The sequence below is a fragment of the Phalangium opilio genome, unplaced genomic scaffold (assembly GCF_054372755.1).
Source record: "Phalangium opilio isolate 3A_F unplaced genomic scaffold, DU_Popi_V2 ptg000048l_1, whole genome shotgun sequence".
NCBI lineage: Eukaryota > Metazoa > Arthropoda > Arachnida > Opiliones > Phalangiidae > Phalangium > Phalangium opilio.
The window spans coordinates 1,828,949-1,843,947 of NW_028324170.1; the positions used below are offsets into that span (position 1 = coordinate 1,828,949).

Here is a 14,999-nt window from a genome sequence, read left to right on the forward strand (position 1 = left end):
CCTACCGGCGGCTTATGAAACTAAAACTAAGTCTCAGTTCGGTTCAGTTTCCTACCGGAATGAATACATTCACCCGCATAAATTAAAAATCAACCAATGAAATTGACGCACAGACTTCGGAAGAAAATTTTCGTCGGTTTTCTAAATTTTTCTTTGTTCCAATTTCTTTTTCGGGGTTAAAGCAAAGAAGTATCGTTGTTTTAATTTATTCTTGACTTTGAATAGTTTAATTTCAAGGTTAATTACCATAATTTAAGTCATCGCTATTCGTAAGCTTCGATTAAAGATTGGAAAAGCTGGTTATGAACTATTTCGAACCAAGGCTTAAGCAACATAGTTTATTTTTCTGAACCTTTTTACCCCTTCCCCCCCTCGGAGAGAACTTGTGAGAAAATGAGTTCTTTCGAAGACGTTTTATTAATGGTTAATCACGTAAGACACAAGAAAAGTGATGGAACTCTTTATCTAATGGGAGAACGTTTAGCTTGGATGCTGGAAGGCAAAGACACCTTCTCAATAAGTTTTAAATACGCTGATATTAAAAGTAACATTCCTATCCTACCTCTCCGGTTACTCCTATTAATTTATTCTTAAATTAGCTCAAAAAATCTCACCGGAAGGCAAATCTAAGATTCAATTACAAGTCGTTTTAAATTCTGGAGAAGCCACAACCTTTCATTTCATAAATCCTTCTGGATCTGAAGATCAATTGAAAGACCGTAATGATGTCAAGGAACTCCTTCAACAACTTTTGCCAAAGTTTAAACCCAAAGTTAACAAGGAATTGGAGGAAAAGAATAGAATTTTACAAGAAAATCCTCATCTTTATCAACTTTATTGCGATTTAGTGACAAGCCAAGTCATATCAGCTGAAGAATTTTGGACAAATTACGCCACTGTAAGTAAACCCAAAATAAACCTTAAAAAAACTTGCAAAAACCCTAATTATTTTTCATAGAAAGCTACACAAAAAACGCAAAAAACTCATCAAGAGATTGGGGTATCGGCTGCTTTTTTAGCTGATATTAAACCTCAAACTGATGGATGCAACGGCCTTAAATATAACATCACAGCTGACATCATAGAATCTATTTTCCGAACATATCCCGCTGGTAAAAAGCGTAACGAAGGAACGAATAAAACCATAATAAATCCTAATTAATATTTTTAAACAGTCAAAAGGAAGCACATGGAAAACGTCCCTCATAAATTATCAGAAAGCGAATTTTGGACACGTTTTTTTCAGTCCCATTATTTTCACCGTGATCGGTTAAATTTGGGTTCAAAGGATCTTTTTTCAGAATGCAGCAAGAGTGACGAACAAGGTATAAAGATTGTAACCTTAATAATTAATTATCTTGACTAATTAATTATCATTTCTGACAGATATTCGATATGCCTTGAAGAGCAACTTAACAGAACCATTAGTCAATATAAATAACTTTGAAGAAACCCAACCTGATGAAGATACGATAAATAATGAAGGGGGAAGTAAAAACCAAAGTGTAAGAGAAACAAATCAATCCATGATAAGACGTTTCAATCATCATTCCATGATGGTCTTGCAAGCTTGCAAGAATCAATCGGTTAAATCAATTCCCCCTGAAATGGTTCCTAATAATGATAAACCTAAAGAACAAACTACAAAAAAGGTGAACGATAACGAGCAACCAGCTGCTGTCAATGGAAAAACAGAAAAAAAGGAAAAGAAATCAAAGAAAGAGAAAGATTCCTATTTAAATGGAATGGATGAACCACCGTCTCCAACTAGTGAAGAAATAAGAGCTGTTAAGAAGGTATATTCATTTTGAATTATCACTTAAAAAATTAGGCCTAAATTTTGGGCTGAAGTAGTATAGTTAGTTAGTGCTTCTAGTTAGCTATTTTAGACCAAATTTTGGGCTGAAGTAGTATAGTTAGTTAATGCTTCTAGTTAGCTATTTTAGACTAAATTTTGGGGCTTAAGTAGTATAGTGTTTCTAATTATCTATTATTTAGACCAAATTTTGGGCCTATATAGTCCAATATCTCAGGTGTTACTAGGCATAAACAGACTTTTGCTATCTAAACCCAAATTTTATGCAAAAATAGTACTCTTAAAGTAATAGGCTATTATTTAGGCTTAAATAGTTTACCAAATCATTCACACTAAGCCTAAAATTTGGGCCTAAAAAGTGTCCCTGGCTATTTGAGCCCAAAACTTGGGCCTAAATATAAACCACGGATGTGTATTGTAGAAGGAGTAGAGACTAGGCCTCTAGGGCCTAGACATAAGCATACTAGTGCTCCGCGCACAATTTTCGCGCATACCGAGCCAATGTAAACAATCTCTGACGTCACGTGTTTTAAAGAAGGCGTCCGTTTTCTTCTTTCCCGGCTTAATTCTTTGAATATTTTCCATATTATAATTAATATAAATAGAAATAATAGTAAAAATAAAAATTTAAATAAGATTTGCAAACCGTTGAGAAACTCCCGTCACTCGGAAGTCGATACACAAAAGACCGAGGCTTAACCCTCCTGAACGTTGGTAGCTCGCGGCCATCTTTATTGTTTACATTGGCTCGCCTAGGTTTGGAGGGAGGGTCAAAATTCATACCCCCTTTTTATGGACAAATAAGGTCTAGCTTTTTTTAATAGAGGGGAAGCTACGAGTCTCTACTCATTCTACAATACAGCTCCGTGTATAAACCGAGATTAATAAAAGTTGCCCCCTTGACAGATGAGATTAAAAGAAAAAACGGAATATGAAGATTTGGAAGTTGAATCTAACCAAACAAATCGTCCTTTAACCTTAACAAAAATGGAACGGTATCTTCATGGACCCATTCCTATTGAAGAGAGCGATTCATTGAGTCGGGAGGATATTTTTCAAGCTACAAATCAATTAAAGGAGGAGATTGCCTCTTGGGAGACCCATCTACCCCAAGTATTATCATCTACCTCTGCCATTAGTGCTTTGGGGGAGTTATCCAGAGGCGGGGCTTTGATGGCTAGTTCTCACATAGTTTCCCTTAAAGGTTAATTGGATTTAACCGATCTTAAATAATTAAATTAAATAAATCTTAAATTTAAAATAATTACAGAAACAATTCCTCCTGATGTTCAAAAGACATTACGTGCATTGTACAGCGCCTTATGCGAACTTCTAAGGCATTTTTGGTTATGTTTTCCTACAACCACACCCCAATTAGAAGAAAAAGTAATTATATAACTTATATTTAAACCAAATTAATTAAAATACTAATTAAAATCTTAAATTAATTAAGGTAATAAAGATGAGAAGCTCCTTGGAACGTTTCCAATATGCCAAATTGCAACCTTTTCATGATCAATTGCTTAGGGATCATTATAGTCCTCAAGTAACTAATTTTTAATTTACCTTAAGTACTTAATTAATTTTAATTAAACACGTTTTTCTTTGTAGTTAACATCGCACATGACTCATATGTTAGAATCTGCTTATAATAAATTTAATATATGGCAAGCGAAACGTGGAAACATTTCTAGGAAATGAAACTTGTTCTTTTGTAAATAAAAAAAAATTAATTTCAAATTAGGAACTAAAAGAATTGAATTAAATTGTGATTCAAATTAATTAAATGTTTTTAATTAAAATGTTTTGAGAAAAAAAAACGGAAGCCAAAGTTTCTTTTTTCCTTATTGTTGCAAACTTTTATTCAAAATTATTTTACGACACAATTTTTATTATTTAGGTTGCAATGGGGGGAACAATTTGCTCAAATTGAGTGTTCAAAATGGCCGCCATGCTATGTTCAACTTGACCAATATTGTGACGCCAACGCGTCATAATATCCCTTAATTGTTGCCATTGAGGTTTGCCAAAAGTACGATGTTGAGTCGAACTGACAATTACTCTCTTATTCAATTGGTCAATACGAGCTCGAATCATTGTAGTTCTCAGAGCTTTAATTGCAATTGCAACAAATTATGCAAAATTGTTTTGGAATTAATAATCCATGTTTTGCTGGCAAATGAATAAAAATTATAATTATTTAATTTTTGTTATACCTTCGATAACAAATCCTTCAACTTCTTCGGGTGGTAACATCAGATCATTTTGCAAAACATCAAAGGGCAATTCCTTTTTATTTTCAGCCAATTGCATCAATGTTAAAAGTCTCATTTTATGGGTGTTTTGTTCGTGTGAAAGTCCTGAGAAGTACTAATTAATAAATTTTAATTGTACTTAATATTAAATAAATATATTACCAATTGATAGAATGAATTCCTTATGAGTGTTGTAAAATTGAACGTAAGCCGTTAATTTATCAGAAATAAAGATAGTTAAAAGATCGTGAATTGGTTCTCCTTCTAAGAATCTGACAGGTTTTAATGCCAATAAATGGTCCATTAAGAAAGTACTCGGATCAGCCAAGCAAGCAACAATGCATCTTTGAGCATCATCTCTCGCTTGGGATGCATTTTCTTCAGTATAAGTTCCCAAAAGTTCAATCATAACTTTAGCAGCTAATTCACTAAAGATAAATCATCATTAAAACCTAATTTACATTTAATTAACAAATTAATTACTTTTTACTCTCAGCCAAAACTTCATGCAAAAGTCTAAGAAGTTTTTGAGTTTTTTCAACGGAAATCTCACTCTCTCTTATCCATTTCTTTAGTTTGTTTAAATCAGTGAAAACAGTGTTAATACTATCTGTTTGACCCGCCAGTTTAATTAGGTTGAAATAAACGTCAAATCTTAGCGGGCATAAGTCTGTTAAACCTTCAAAGAGGTTGTTCAAACTACGGGTAAAAAATATAACGATCTTTAATTGGGCTCAGTTTCTTATCTTTCTCTTTTTGAACTCACACTCTAAGACAAATGAGGCCTAATTTAGGCGATTGAACTTTGACTAATTTCTCGCAAAGGGAGAAGATTAGATTGGAGCTACTGTCGTGTGGAACCATAATAATTAAAGAGACTAAACTGTTCAAAGCTTGCTCTATGTCTATTAAGAGTCAACAAACCTTTAATCAGAAATAGTCTAACTTAAGGAAAGTATTTTAATGGTATTTACCATTTTCGTTGGAATCTTTGAAACAGACGTGACAAACGTCAATTATTTGTTGTAAATCAGTAACAAAATTATCATTATTAGCGCTATTTTCTTCGGAAATATCAGCCCCTAATCCTTTAAAGTATGCCCTTAACTCTTCACACTAAAATTTAAGACCAAGGCTTAATGAAAATTACGTGAAACCAGATTCGCGAAGAAATACCGATCTTATAGACTTAAAACTTACCTGTTCCTTTTCAGAAACGTCGATAAACGTGAAAACGTTCATTTTAAATCTTCAATTATAGATAATTACTATTAAAATTTACGTTTAATTAGAGAGAAAAGACATGCGGCTTTCAGTTTCGGAACGATGCAGACTTGCAACGTTGACATGCGCGTGCGCGAAAGCGGTATGCGTGACGTCATAGAGGAGCATGTGGTTTTGCAAACCGCTTAATTCAAAATTATACCAACACGTGATACCGAGGCTTAGAACTAAACTTATTTGAAGCTTAAATAACTTAAGAGAAATATTGAGCCAGAATAGAACAACTTTATTTAAGTAGAGTAACAGTTTAAATTTAATTGTGTCTGCATAAAATAAGATAACCTTCCATTTCAGTGACTATTTCGGAATCCAAACTTCCCAGTAGTTCCAAAGGCCTATATATAGTATAAATAAAGCTCCACTAATTTGGATTAAACTTAAATATAATAAAATTGACCTTTTTTCCATATTTTCAAGGATTTTCTTGCTCAATTCGGGATCGGCTTCTTTCATTTTTTGAACAGGCGATAAGCTATGGCAAAGGCCAATCAAATCGCTCATTTTCATACGCAAATCATGCGTGTGTTTCATCCTTTCAATAATTTTAAAGTTAATTAATCGCTAAATAACTATGATAAGGTAATTTCATACCTAATCACATCTTGGAATGGAAAATCAACGGAAGTGTACCCATCGGAAGCCATCTGAAGTCTGGGGTCGGTGTAAGGTCGAGTCACCTCGAAATAGGTCTAAATAATTTCAATTTTAATTCCAGGTTTAACTTAATTAAGCTTATTATTAACGTACATCGGTGAATAAAGTACTTAATTCCTCGGAATGTTTCGGATCAGCGACGATAATTTTACTCAAACGATCCCTCCATACCATAAGAACGCCATTGGGTACCAAAACCCGTTTGACCTCGGCGAAGAAGGGGGCATGGTTGAACCAATGCAATGCGTTACAAACAGTCACCAATTGTACGCTTTTATCTTCTAATGGAATTACCTCCGCCGGACTTTTCCTATATATAGTACCAAGTACTTGTAAGTACTTTCTTAAAATGTCGAAAACATATTTGATATTACTGGAATTTGACATTGGGTGGGTTACGAGGGTCATTAAACGCGCGTTCCAATTGAGCGTCACTCAAATCGGTCCCCAAGACATTCTCAAAGTAAGGAGCTAAGATGCGGCTACTTAAACCAGTACCACAACCAACATCCAATGCTTAGAAATATCCAATGAGCAGTTAAAGATAAAATTTTACAGGGGTAACCTTTGGTCTTACCCAATTTTAATGGCGGGATACACTGCAATTCGTATAGAAAATCTTTAAAATGTAATTAAGCCTATAAAATTTAATTATACGTAGGCATACCTTTAATTTTACATAGTCTATGGTTTCCTTGAGGACACTTTCGGGGCAAGGAGTCCTAAATTTGGCGTAAACGGCTGCCTGCAATTTGTTGCTGAAGAGATTGGCCATTTTGGTAAGCGACAATGCCCTCAATAAACCAAATTGATAACTGTAAAATAAGATGAACCTCAATCTTATCATATGTAAGCTATTAAACCGTATGATAAAGAAAGAATCCCAAATCCACCCCCCTTGATAAAAAGCACACGTAAACGTATTTATTATAAACTTCATTTATTTATTTCTTATTAATTCTTAATTAATTAATTTAGCTTTAATTGTGACGACACAAAATAAGGGATCCATCCATTTCGGTGATAATATCGGTGTCTAAAGTTCCTAAAATTTCCTCCGATCTGAAAAAAAAATTAAAATATTAATTATTGACAAATTAAGCTTATAATTAAATTAATTATTTAGTTAACCTTTCCGTAATATGTTTCATTGATTTCTCGGCCAATTCTGGGTCATTTTCCTTCATTTTTTGATAAGGGGACCACGAATAATACCAGCCAATTTGGGCTAAAATCAAGTCGCATTTAATTAAAGATCCCTAAGTTAAATTATTTCATAATTAGGTATAACCTCTCATTGTAGTTGGAATATTATGCATAAACTTTAGTTTCCTATTAAATTGATTTATATTAAATAATTATTCTTAAATGAACTCAATTGTCACTAACCTGACAACATCCGTAAATGGAAAATCAACTGAATCATAAGATTGTGAGGCGTAATGGTTTCTCGTATCCCAATATGGCAGTGAGGTCTTATACCGATACTAAAAGCGGTTTGTATTATTTAAGTCCAATTAGGATTAAGAAATTTAAAAGCTAGACGTTGGCAATCCCTCCCACCCCCATTGAACTAACTCTAACCATAAGTTCATAAGATATGTTGGCCATAAGTTTGTCACTGATTACAAACTGGAGCTTGTCATGAAGTGAGGGAGGGAGGTCATAGATTCGAGGTAAAGCGACGCCTGGTGAGTCGCTGGTAAATTGGGGCTTAGTACAGACTAAATAGGACCTAGGTGGACTGCAAAATTAACCACCGAGTGTAGGACTTCAATTCTCGCTTGTCGTTCTCGCTCGAGCTGCGTCTCTTGCATTACTTATGGAACACATCTTATAAACTTATGCTCTAACCTAACCTAAAATACACAACGTACTCCAAAACAAAATTTAAAGGACTCACGTTGGTGTAGAGTGAAGTTAATTCGTCCGATTTCTTGGGATCATCAACAACAATACGGGATATGCAATCCCTCCAGACCATCAGGACCCCATTGGGAACCAAAACCCTTTTAACTTCGGGGAAGAATTTAACCAAATCGAACCAATGTAAGGCGTGACTGACAGTAATTAACTGAACGCTATTATCCTCCAATGGTATCGATTCGGCTGGACATTTTCTAATTAGGGACCAAGTAATTAACCCTAGTTAAAAAGATATTCCCTAATCAATGAATATTTAATTACAGGTATTTGACATTTGGGGGATTATCGGGGTCATTTCTAGCTTCCTCAAGTTGGGCGTCACTTAGATCTGTCCCCAGAATTTCAGTGAAATAAGGTGACAATATTCTAGTACTTAGACCGGTACCGCAACCAACGTCCACGGCTTTAATTACAATTAAAATTGATTAATACGAGAGTTTAAATTCAGATTATTTTAACTTTACCTAATTTCAAAGGGGAAGTGCACTATAAAAGCAATAAATAATAAGTCAAAACTTGAAGAAGTATTAAGTTTAGAGTGACTTTCTTACTTTTTCCTTTAAAAATTTCAAAGTTTCTTTAACTGCAGATTCAGGGCACGGTGTTCTATATTTGGCGTAAGCCGCCGCTTGTGATTTATCGCTAAAACGATCCGCCATACTTCAACCAACGTCTTTCGCGCGAATAATTAACTTTCAAAGTGATTCCAGATATTTATTTCGCCTACCATGGCATGAATTTGAGAGGATTAACGAGAAAGAAAGGAGTTATGCCTGAGATAAGCTGTATTTTCGGTACTTCAAGTTCGAGAAAAAATATTCGCTAGTCCTTTTAAAAAATGAAAAGTCACTGCTATCATAAACATTCGCAATCAGAGTAAAATATGTCGAGAGCTAAGTTATTTCCAAGGCCATATGAATGATTATTTAATTGTATAATGCAGTTAAAGGCAGATAACTCTTATTACTCTGTTTTAGCAAAATAAGCGGGAAAACTTTATCACCGCGAGTGCTTCTGCACGTTATTCAAACAACGCGCGCCAAATTTTGCGTAAGAGAAATAGGCGGGAAAATTTTCGCGGGCGTTTTAGCGCGCCTTTTTGAAAAGAGCGCCCAAATTTTGCATTCACGCTTTTAATTATGAACCATAGACATTAGAATATGTATTAAGAATCTATGTTACGGACCATTTCAATTAGGAACTCCCATCTTTCGCTCCACCGCTTCCCTTATCGATTAAATAAGCTAGTAAGGAAATTTCCCGGTGTTTCAATAGAAAAAGCCTATTATACTGTCAGAAATTATCGATTCGTAGGGTTCATAGAACCTTCATGAATTAATCAATAGCGGTAAAAAGATGGCCTCCCCTTGTTCAAACGCGTCTCCCCAAATAAAAGATAAGCTTGAATCTTACTTCGAAAATGCTAATTCTACATCACGTCGAATGATGGTTGACATTTCTGATTATAAAAAGAAAGTTAATTGGAATTATTTAAACGAAAATCAACAAGCCGATTTCTTATGGGAGAATTTGATCAGTAAAAAAGCCGGTTCGGCGTACGGGGACACACAAAGGCCCATAAAAGATGTCCAAGAGATATTTACAACTTTAAAAGTCAATTCGGGCGAAAAAATTGTTATTGACGAAGATACTAGTAATGGGAGACCATTCGTAAGTCGCCCAATAAAGAAATTTAATTAATTACCATTAATTTAAACTCTTTATAGGGATGTTCTTGGAGGGACGAACACTCGGCACCATTTTCATGGCATACCAAAGTAAATACTAAATAAATTAGTCCAATTAAAGGTTACAAATGTTAATTATTTAATTTCAGAGTCAACTGGATCTTCGCGTAGTAGGAGTTGACGAAGTTGATAAAAATCCTTCTTCAACATTAAAGGAAATACCTCAAGTTGCCCCTGAAGTTAAACCCCAACCCATTGAGAAAAAATCTTTGCCCCTAACTGTATCAGGGGCTCCGGCTAGACCCAAAAAGGGTTTGAAACCAATTGACACCCCAAAAAGACGTCCACCGCCGCCACCCCCTCCTCAGACCCCAAAGGTAGTCCCCCAGGAGGTCCCCTCTAAAAATACCCCCTCTTCTACCACCCCTAAATTGGTCTTGGCTGGTGGAGCCTTGGTTATGATACAAGAACCAGTACAAGAAGAAGAAAAGGCTAAAGTTCAAGTTAAGGAAAGACCTAAAGAAGCCCCACCTCAAGTCAAAACGGTACCAACCCCCAAGGAAGCGAGGGTAAAGCCCCAAGAACCTGTCAGGGAGTCAGTTTTGTCCATTGATGATTTAGATAAGGTATGTAATGATTTCGACTTCTTTTCTTTAAACTACGAATTTATTTATATATTTATTATTTTTTCAGAATATTCCCAAAACTGGATTTGATTTTCTAGATAATTGGTAATATTAATTTAAAATATTTAACTATAATCTAGTCGTGATTAGTACTGCCTTGGATCTCACATTTTATTAATAACGCGTCAATTATTTTGTATTTTTGTAAAGTGTACTTATTTAACGTGCAAATTAATGTATGAATAAAACAGCCCGAGTGATTAATTTGTAAATAAATATGCAAATTAGCCTTAACAAGAAGTTAATTTCTATTTTCCATCCCACATATACTTAGTGTACTTCCTTAATTTATATTTGGTTAATTAAAGTAGTAATTTACACCCTTTAAGGGCTCCAAAAATTGCATCCAAACCCGTTAGGGCGATGCGGATTTATTTTTTGTAATGGGTGTTAGCACAAACTACCTTCACTTTTCGATCCTTAGATAGTCGCTATCCCTCTAGACAAAGACGGTAACATCATGATGGAATTGTAAAAATTTAAAAACTCGTCACCCACTTAGAGAGAACCTCACCCTCCAAACGTATCTAATTTCTTAATCAAAATAATTAACATTTTACCTGAAATCCTGCTTAAATATATTCAATACACCTCTATACGGTAAACTGTATAAAAATCTCTAGTAATTTTAACTGATTACGTGGCATACACGTGTAAATATTTACATTTTGGTATATGGGGACTCGGGGAGTGGGGGAGAGACTTACGTTTCGGCGCCATCTATGATTATAGAGGGCTATTTACTATAAGCCTATTTTTTAAATACTATAGAGCGCCATCTATGAAACATTTCTAACACTAAAAATGAAATTTTTCCCGCGTAAATATAATAATGGCAGGGACACCTATTAATAATGTTAACATCTATGGGGGGATTATTAAAGTGCCATTACCATAAGTTAATAAGTGAAATAAAACCAATTTAGTGTGAAAAATGAATTTTAATGAATGTTTCTGTTTCTTTCTTATTGGTTACAAGTTCAAATAATCTTCAATGGCTTCAATAACATCGGCTTTTTTGTTTCCACAAGGAATGCCATGACTTTTACAGAATTGTTTCAATACTGAGACAGTTAAACTGCCGAGCTATAAATAAAATATATATATTAAATAATTTAGTTAATTAAAATAATATATTAATTTAATTAATGATACCTTTCCTTCTTCCGCAGCTTTCTTAACATCAGAATTATGAACTCCAGAATCGGTTTTCCCTTTCTTACTGGGAGCAGAAGGTGCAGCCTAAGATTAAAATTAATTATTCATAATTAAAATAATTATATTAATTTAATTAAATTACTTTAGGTTTTCTTTTAGTTCCTCCTGTTGAAGAAGAAGTGCTTGTTCCGGATGGAAATGCGACATTTTTGAATTCTTCCACAAGTTTTCCGGCTCTTTTATTAATAACATCAATATCTGGCACTTTTAAATTTATTAATTTAACTAATATCAATAAAAATTAATTATATTTAATTATTAATATAACAAAACTAACTGGTATAATCCGTAATCTCTTCTGTTTCATCCCGATTCAAAGCCAAAGCTTCAATATTTTTCCAATGTGTTTGTATGGCTGTAATTAATATAATTAAATTAAATTAAATTAAATTAATTAGTTTAATTGTACCAAAATTAACTTAAATATAAAGTCAGGGAATTTAAAATTAAATAAAATCAGACAAAAATCATGAGAAAACATTTGATTAACTTAAATCTGTCAATTTAATTCTAATAACTCAAATTAAATATAAATAATATAATTAATTTAAATACTAATTAAGTTCTTAACTAAAAAAAATAACTTTACTAGTCAATTTAATTCTAATAATTCAAATTAAATATAAATAATATAATTAATTTAAATACTAATTAAGTTCTTAACTAAAAAAATTAACTTTACTAGTCAATTTAATTCTAATAATTCTAATTCTCATTAAATATAAATAATATAATTAATTTAATTACTTATTTAGTTCTTAACTAAAAAATATATGTACATTTAATTAATTAATTAATTAACTTTACTAGAAAAAAAATTAATAAATTACCAGGATTTTGAAAGGAATCAGGGGTGAAATTAAACTGCAACTTCTTGACAATTTCTTTGGCTTTTTCCGTCAATTCATTTGCCGGTTCTTCAGTTTTCTCGATATTTAATTTACGAATATCTTCCGAGAAAGGTTGAAAGATGAGATGGAATCCCGGAGGAGTGAGTTGCACTCCTTTTTCATCTTTTTCCTCTTCCTGGGGCAACAAACACACAATCCTTGGGGGTGTATTCTTCCTGGGGACAAAACTGCACAAGGCCATCTTCTTCTTCCGCAAACATTGTTGCAATAAAGCCCAGAATAAAGAACAGCTCCCGGAAACGCCAATTTCATCAGGATAAATGAATTTAGCACTACGGTTTTGCAAATGTCCTTTAAGAGAGGAAATTGGCTTGAAACCAATCAAAGATAAACCTGAAATAAAACAAGAGATAATTATTAAAGGGGTTTAATTAATAATTTAACAAGAGATTATTTTTTAAAGTGGTTTAATTAATAATTAAACAATGATTAAACAAGAGATAATTTTTTAAAGTGGGTTTAATTAATAATTAAACAATGATTAAACAAGAGATAATTTTTTAAAGTGGTTTAATTAATAATTAAACAATGATTAAACTGGTTTAATTAATAACCAAACAATGATTAAACTGGTTTAATTAATAATTAAACAATGATTAAACTGGTTTAATTAATAATTAAACAATGATTAAACTGGTTTAATTAATAATTAAACAATGATTAAACAAGAGATAATTTTTTAAAGTGGTTTAATTAATAATTAAACAATGATTAAACATTAAGCATTAACTTACCTGGTTCAGAGAAAGCCTTAATTTGATTAACTTCATCGGCATCCATATAAATTTTCTTTTGGGAATAAGTTTGGTATTTTTTCAAATCAGTTGGTAATAAAAGTTCTCCACTATCCTAAATTTTAAACTAATTATTAGTTAATTAAATTAAATTAATTATACTATAAATTGAACACCACCTGAAGAAAATATTTGGTCATTGACTTCAAAGATTCATTATTTTTTTTATCCAGCCGAACTGGAGTTGGTTTTCTTGCCACAGACACTAAATTATAAACTCCAACGGCAAACTCCAAATTATCATTTAATTTAAAACGAATTCTACATAAAGTTCTTTTCTTGCTAGCTTTAGAATGTACTCTATAATAAATTAATGCTTTTAATTGAAATTAATTAATTAATTACGAATAATTTAATTAATTTCATACCTGGTCACCAAATTCTCTAGTTTCTCCGAAGCATCGGGAAGATTCTCAATGTCCTCATCATTGTCTAAAGAGATTATATCTCGATAGAACTTTTTGACATCAAAATCATCACCACTTTTAACGATATGAAATAATTTCACTTTGATTTTATTATCATTGAGATCTTTAGCTTTCTCTCTCGTTTGACGTTGTAGTTGGGGGTTGTCAGAATGAGGGTTATCGCAATTTGTGAATAAGAATATTTTTCTTTCACCCATATTGAGTTTACTGAGGGTTAACAGATTAAAAGGGGGTTGAAATATGATGTAAATCGAACTCTTACCATTCGGAAAAAATGGAAGAACAAGTCCACAAAGAATCAGATAGGGAATATGAAGAATTTTGGCCAAATTCTTTTTGAAGTTTATCATCACTTACTGTTAAATAAGGATCTCAAATTGCTTCAACTGTAATAGTTTAAATTACAAGAAAAAAAATGCCCCTACAATTGATTAGGGTTTCCAATTCCAAAATGCGTTCAGCTCCAATTTGGCTCAATTCTTGGAAGACGTAAATATGTTTAAAATCATCCTTATTTTTGTTCTTTTCCTGATTTAACAATATTTCAACCCCTTATTTAAGAGTTTTGTTTTTAAACGGTGTTAATTTAAGTTTAAAGCTTACGGTTCCGTAGAAAATTATCCCAATTAAATCGCGATCGTTGCTAATAACTTTACTAGTCAATGTTGATAAAGCGGTTTTCAAACACATTCTAAACGGAATTTGATCCTCATCATTCTTTTCAAACATATCTTCAGTGGCATCGATTAAAAAGATTATACCATCCCGAAATACATCCGCTCCCTTCAAAAATTAACTAATTACGATTAACTCCGATAAAATATGCTTAATTTAAGTTTTATTTTAAAATATCCCATTGTTTTGGTTGCTAAGCCTTGGTCGATTTTCTCAAACTTTATTTTTTAAAAACTTACGTTAAATCCGGATCCCTCATCCTCATTTTCCTCGTCATTCTCGTCGTTATCGTTCCAATTTGGATCCATTTTAAAATTGCTTTTATATTAACTATAGTTCACTAATTACCTTTGATTTAAATAAAGTTTAAAACCGCTGGACTGAAAAATTCGCGCTTACTTCCGAAACTTCCCGTGAATCCCGTCTGAAGTGAGTGACGTCACAAACTCATCTTCTCCGGAAGTTGCTCACGCGCATCTTTTTAATATTCATCCCGCACGTGGGGATGGAGATAAAAAGAGACCACACTCCTGTAAGCCAAGCTACTGGGCGGCAAAGTTTGAGGGAATAAGACACATGTCGGCGATCCTACCCTATAGGTGCCGACTGCCCCGTGTCCGCCGGAGGTGACTTGACCCCCACACCCCGTCCGTCACCTCCCAAG

General features: G+C 33.2%; 6 protein-coding genes and 1 non-coding gene across 8 annotated transcripts; 2 read left to right on the forward strand and 5 right to left on the reverse strand.

Moving 5' to 3' along the window:
- Nucleotides 1-33: 33 nt before the first annotated feature.
- Tfb1 (transcription factor B1) lies at nucleotides 34-3,641 on the forward strand. The gene is made up of 9 exons (XM_089839217.1): nucleotides 34-544; nucleotides 600-898; nucleotides 959-1,112; nucleotides 1,176-1,325; nucleotides 1,387-1,796; nucleotides 2,723-3,020; nucleotides 3,087-3,202; nucleotides 3,270-3,362; nucleotides 3,428-3,641. The coding sequence occupies exons 1-9, from the start codon at nucleotides 394-396 to the stop codon at nucleotides 3,515-3,517; spliced, it is 1,761 nt and encodes a 586-aa protein (XP_089695343.1). The 5' UTR covers nucleotides 34-393; the 3' UTR covers nucleotides 3,518-3,641.
- A 7-nt stretch (nucleotides 3,642-3,648) lies between these two features.
- Nucleotides 3,649-5,432, reverse strand: eIF3m (eukaryotic translation initiation factor 3 subunit m). The gene is made up of 7 exons (XM_089839218.1): nucleotides 5,272-5,432; nucleotides 5,046-5,187; nucleotides 4,838-4,976; nucleotides 4,555-4,770; nucleotides 4,234-4,499; nucleotides 4,033-4,176; nucleotides 3,649-3,927 (listed from the first exon to the last, which is right to left on the reverse strand). Exons 1-7 carry the CDS (start codon nucleotides 5,311-5,313, stop codon nucleotides 3,713-3,715), a joined length of 1,164 nt encoding a protein of 387 aa, XP_089695344.1. The 5' UTR covers nucleotides 5,314-5,432; the 3' UTR covers nucleotides 3,649-3,712.
- Nucleotides 5,433-5,560: 128 nt separating this feature from the next.
- On the reverse strand, nucleotides 5,561-6,835 carry LOC149673603 (putative methyltransferase DDB_G0268948). The gene is made up of 7 exons (XM_089839219.1): nucleotides 6,677-6,835; nucleotides 6,587-6,608; nucleotides 6,384-6,525; nucleotides 6,103-6,319; nucleotides 5,947-6,044; nucleotides 5,753-5,887; nucleotides 5,561-5,690 (listed from the first exon to the last, which is right to left on the reverse strand). Exons 1-7 carry the CDS (start codon nucleotides 6,782-6,784, stop codon nucleotides 5,609-5,611), a joined length of 804 nt encoding a protein of 267 aa, XP_089695345.1. The 5' UTR covers nucleotides 6,785-6,835; the 3' UTR covers nucleotides 5,561-5,608.
- A 154-nt stretch (nucleotides 6,836-6,989) lies between these two features.
- Nucleotides 6,990-8,628, reverse strand: LOC149673604 (putative methyltransferase DDB_G0268948). The gene is made up of 8 exons (XM_089840016.1): nucleotides 8,487-8,628; nucleotides 8,400-8,421; nucleotides 8,197-8,338; nucleotides 7,913-8,129; nucleotides 7,399-7,496; nucleotides 7,301-7,341; nucleotides 7,141-7,237; nucleotides 6,990-7,071 (listed from the first exon to the last, which is right to left on the reverse strand). Exons 1-8 carry the CDS (start codon nucleotides 8,592-8,594, stop codon nucleotides 6,990-6,992), a joined length of 807 nt encoding a protein of 268 aa, XP_089696142.1. The 5' UTR covers nucleotides 8,595-8,628.
- A 25-nt stretch (nucleotides 8,629-8,653) lies between these two features.
- LOC149673605 (uncharacterized) lies at nucleotides 8,654-10,539 on the forward strand. 2 transcript variants are annotated; one of them, XM_089839231.1, is made up of 4 exons: nucleotides 8,654-9,606; nucleotides 9,663-9,713; nucleotides 9,773-10,249; nucleotides 10,317-10,539. In XM_089839231.1, exons 1-4 carry the CDS (start codon nucleotides 9,292-9,294, stop codon nucleotides 10,356-10,358), a joined length of 885 nt encoding a protein of 294 aa, XP_089695357.1. In that variant the 5' UTR covers nucleotides 8,654-9,291; the 3' UTR covers nucleotides 10,359-10,539. The 2 variants fall into 2 exon arrangements, with proteins under 2 accessions (XP_089695357.1, XP_089695356.1); XM_089839230.1 differs by having other exon boundaries at nucleotides 9,773-10,539.
- Nucleotides 10,540-10,638: 99 nt separating this feature from the next.
- On the reverse strand, nucleotides 10,639-10,763 carry LOC149673606 (U4atac minor spliceosomal RNA). Its single transcript, XR_016367059.1, has one exon. It is a non-coding gene; the product is annotated as a U4atac minor spliceosomal RNA (small nuclear RNA).
- A 467-nt stretch (nucleotides 10,764-11,230) lies between these two features.
- Nucleotides 11,231-14,763, reverse strand: Irbp (Inverted repeat-binding protein). The gene is made up of 12 exons (XM_089839227.1): nucleotides 14,575-14,763; nucleotides 14,264-14,443; nucleotides 14,086-14,188; nucleotides 13,923-14,016; nucleotides 13,601-13,867; nucleotides 13,352-13,532; nucleotides 13,173-13,287; nucleotides 12,358-12,771; nucleotides 11,805-11,882; nucleotides 11,610-11,731; nucleotides 11,465-11,551; nucleotides 11,231-11,395 (listed from the first exon to the last, which is right to left on the reverse strand). The coding sequence occupies exons 1-12, from the start codon at nucleotides 14,641-14,643 to the stop codon at nucleotides 11,282-11,284; spliced, it is 1,824 nt and encodes a 607-aa protein (XP_089695353.1). The 5' UTR covers nucleotides 14,644-14,763; the 3' UTR covers nucleotides 11,231-11,281.
- Nucleotides 14,764-14,999: the final 236 nt, after the last annotated feature.

Bases quoted from the DNA above. Each gene is read 5' to 3' on its own strand.
- LOC149673604 (XM_089840016.1), bottom strand. From the start codon at position 8,594: ATGGCGGATCGTTTTAGCGATAAATCACAAGCGGCGGCTTACGCCAAA. The intron at 8,422-8,486 runs GTAAGAAAGTCA...TTGCTTTTATAG, and splicing joins TGAAATTTTTAAAGGAAAAA to TGCACTTCCCCTTTGAAATT. The intron at 8,339-8,399 runs GTAAAGTTAAAA...TTGTAATTAAAG, and splicing joins CACTTCCCCTTTGAAATTAG to CCGTGGACGTTGGTTGCGGT.
- LOC149673605 (XM_089839230.1), top strand. From the start codon at position 9,292: ATGGCCTCCCCTTGTTCAAACGCGTCTCCCCAAATAAAAGATAAGCTT. The intron at 9,607-9,662 runs GTAAGTCGCCCA...AACTCTTTATAG, and splicing joins CTAGTAATGGGAGACCATTC to GGATGTTCTTGGAGGGACGA. The intron at 9,714-9,772 runs GTAAATACTAAA...ATTTAATTTCAG, and splicing joins CATTTTCATGGCATACCAAA to AGTCAACTGGATCTTCGCGT.
- Irbp (XM_089839227.1), bottom strand. From the start codon at position 14,643: ATGGATCCAAATTGGAACGATAACGACGAGAATGACGAGGAAAATGAG. The intron at 14,444-14,574 runs GTAAGTTTTTAA...TAATTTTTGAAG, and splicing joins ATGAGGGATCCGGATTTAAC to GGAGCGGATGTATTTCGGGA. The intron at 14,189-14,263 runs GTAAGCTTTAAA...TTGTTAAATCAG, and splicing joins GGATAATTTTCTACGGAACC to GAAAAGAACAAAAATAAGGA.
- eIF3m (XM_089839218.1), bottom strand. From the start codon at position 5,313: ATGAACGTTTTCACGTTTATCGACGTTTCTGAAAAGGAACAG. The intron at 4,771-4,837 runs GTGAGTTCAAAA...TTTTACCCGTAG, and splicing joins GGCCTCATTTGTCTTAGAGT to TTTGAACAACCTCTTTGAAG. The intron at 4,177-4,233 runs GTAATATATTTA...AGTACTTCTCAG, and splicing joins GGAATTCATTCTATCAATTG to GACTTTCACACGAACAAAAC.
- Tfb1 (XM_089839217.1), top strand. From the start codon at position 394: ATGAGTTCTTTCGAAGACGTTTTATTAATGGTTAATCACGTAAGACAC. The intron at 545-599 runs GTAACATTCCTA...TTCTTAAATTAG, and splicing joins TAAATACGCTGATATTAAAA to CTCAAAAAATCTCACCGGAA. The intron at 1,326-1,386 runs GTATAAAGATTG...CATTTCTGACAG, and splicing joins CAGCAAGAGTGACGAACAAG to ATATTCGATATGCCTTGAAG.
- LOC149673603 (XM_089839219.1), bottom strand. From the start codon at position 6,784: ATGGCCAATCTCTTCAGCAACAAATTGCAGGCAGCCGTTTACGCCAAA. The intron at 6,320-6,383 runs GTAATATCAAAT...TACTATATATAG, and splicing joins CCACCCAATGTCAAATTCCA to GAAAAGTCCGGCGGAGGTAA. The intron at 6,045-6,102 runs GTACGTTAATAA...GAAATTATTTAG, and splicing joins TAAGTACTTTATTCACCGAT to ACCTATTTCGAGGTGACTCG.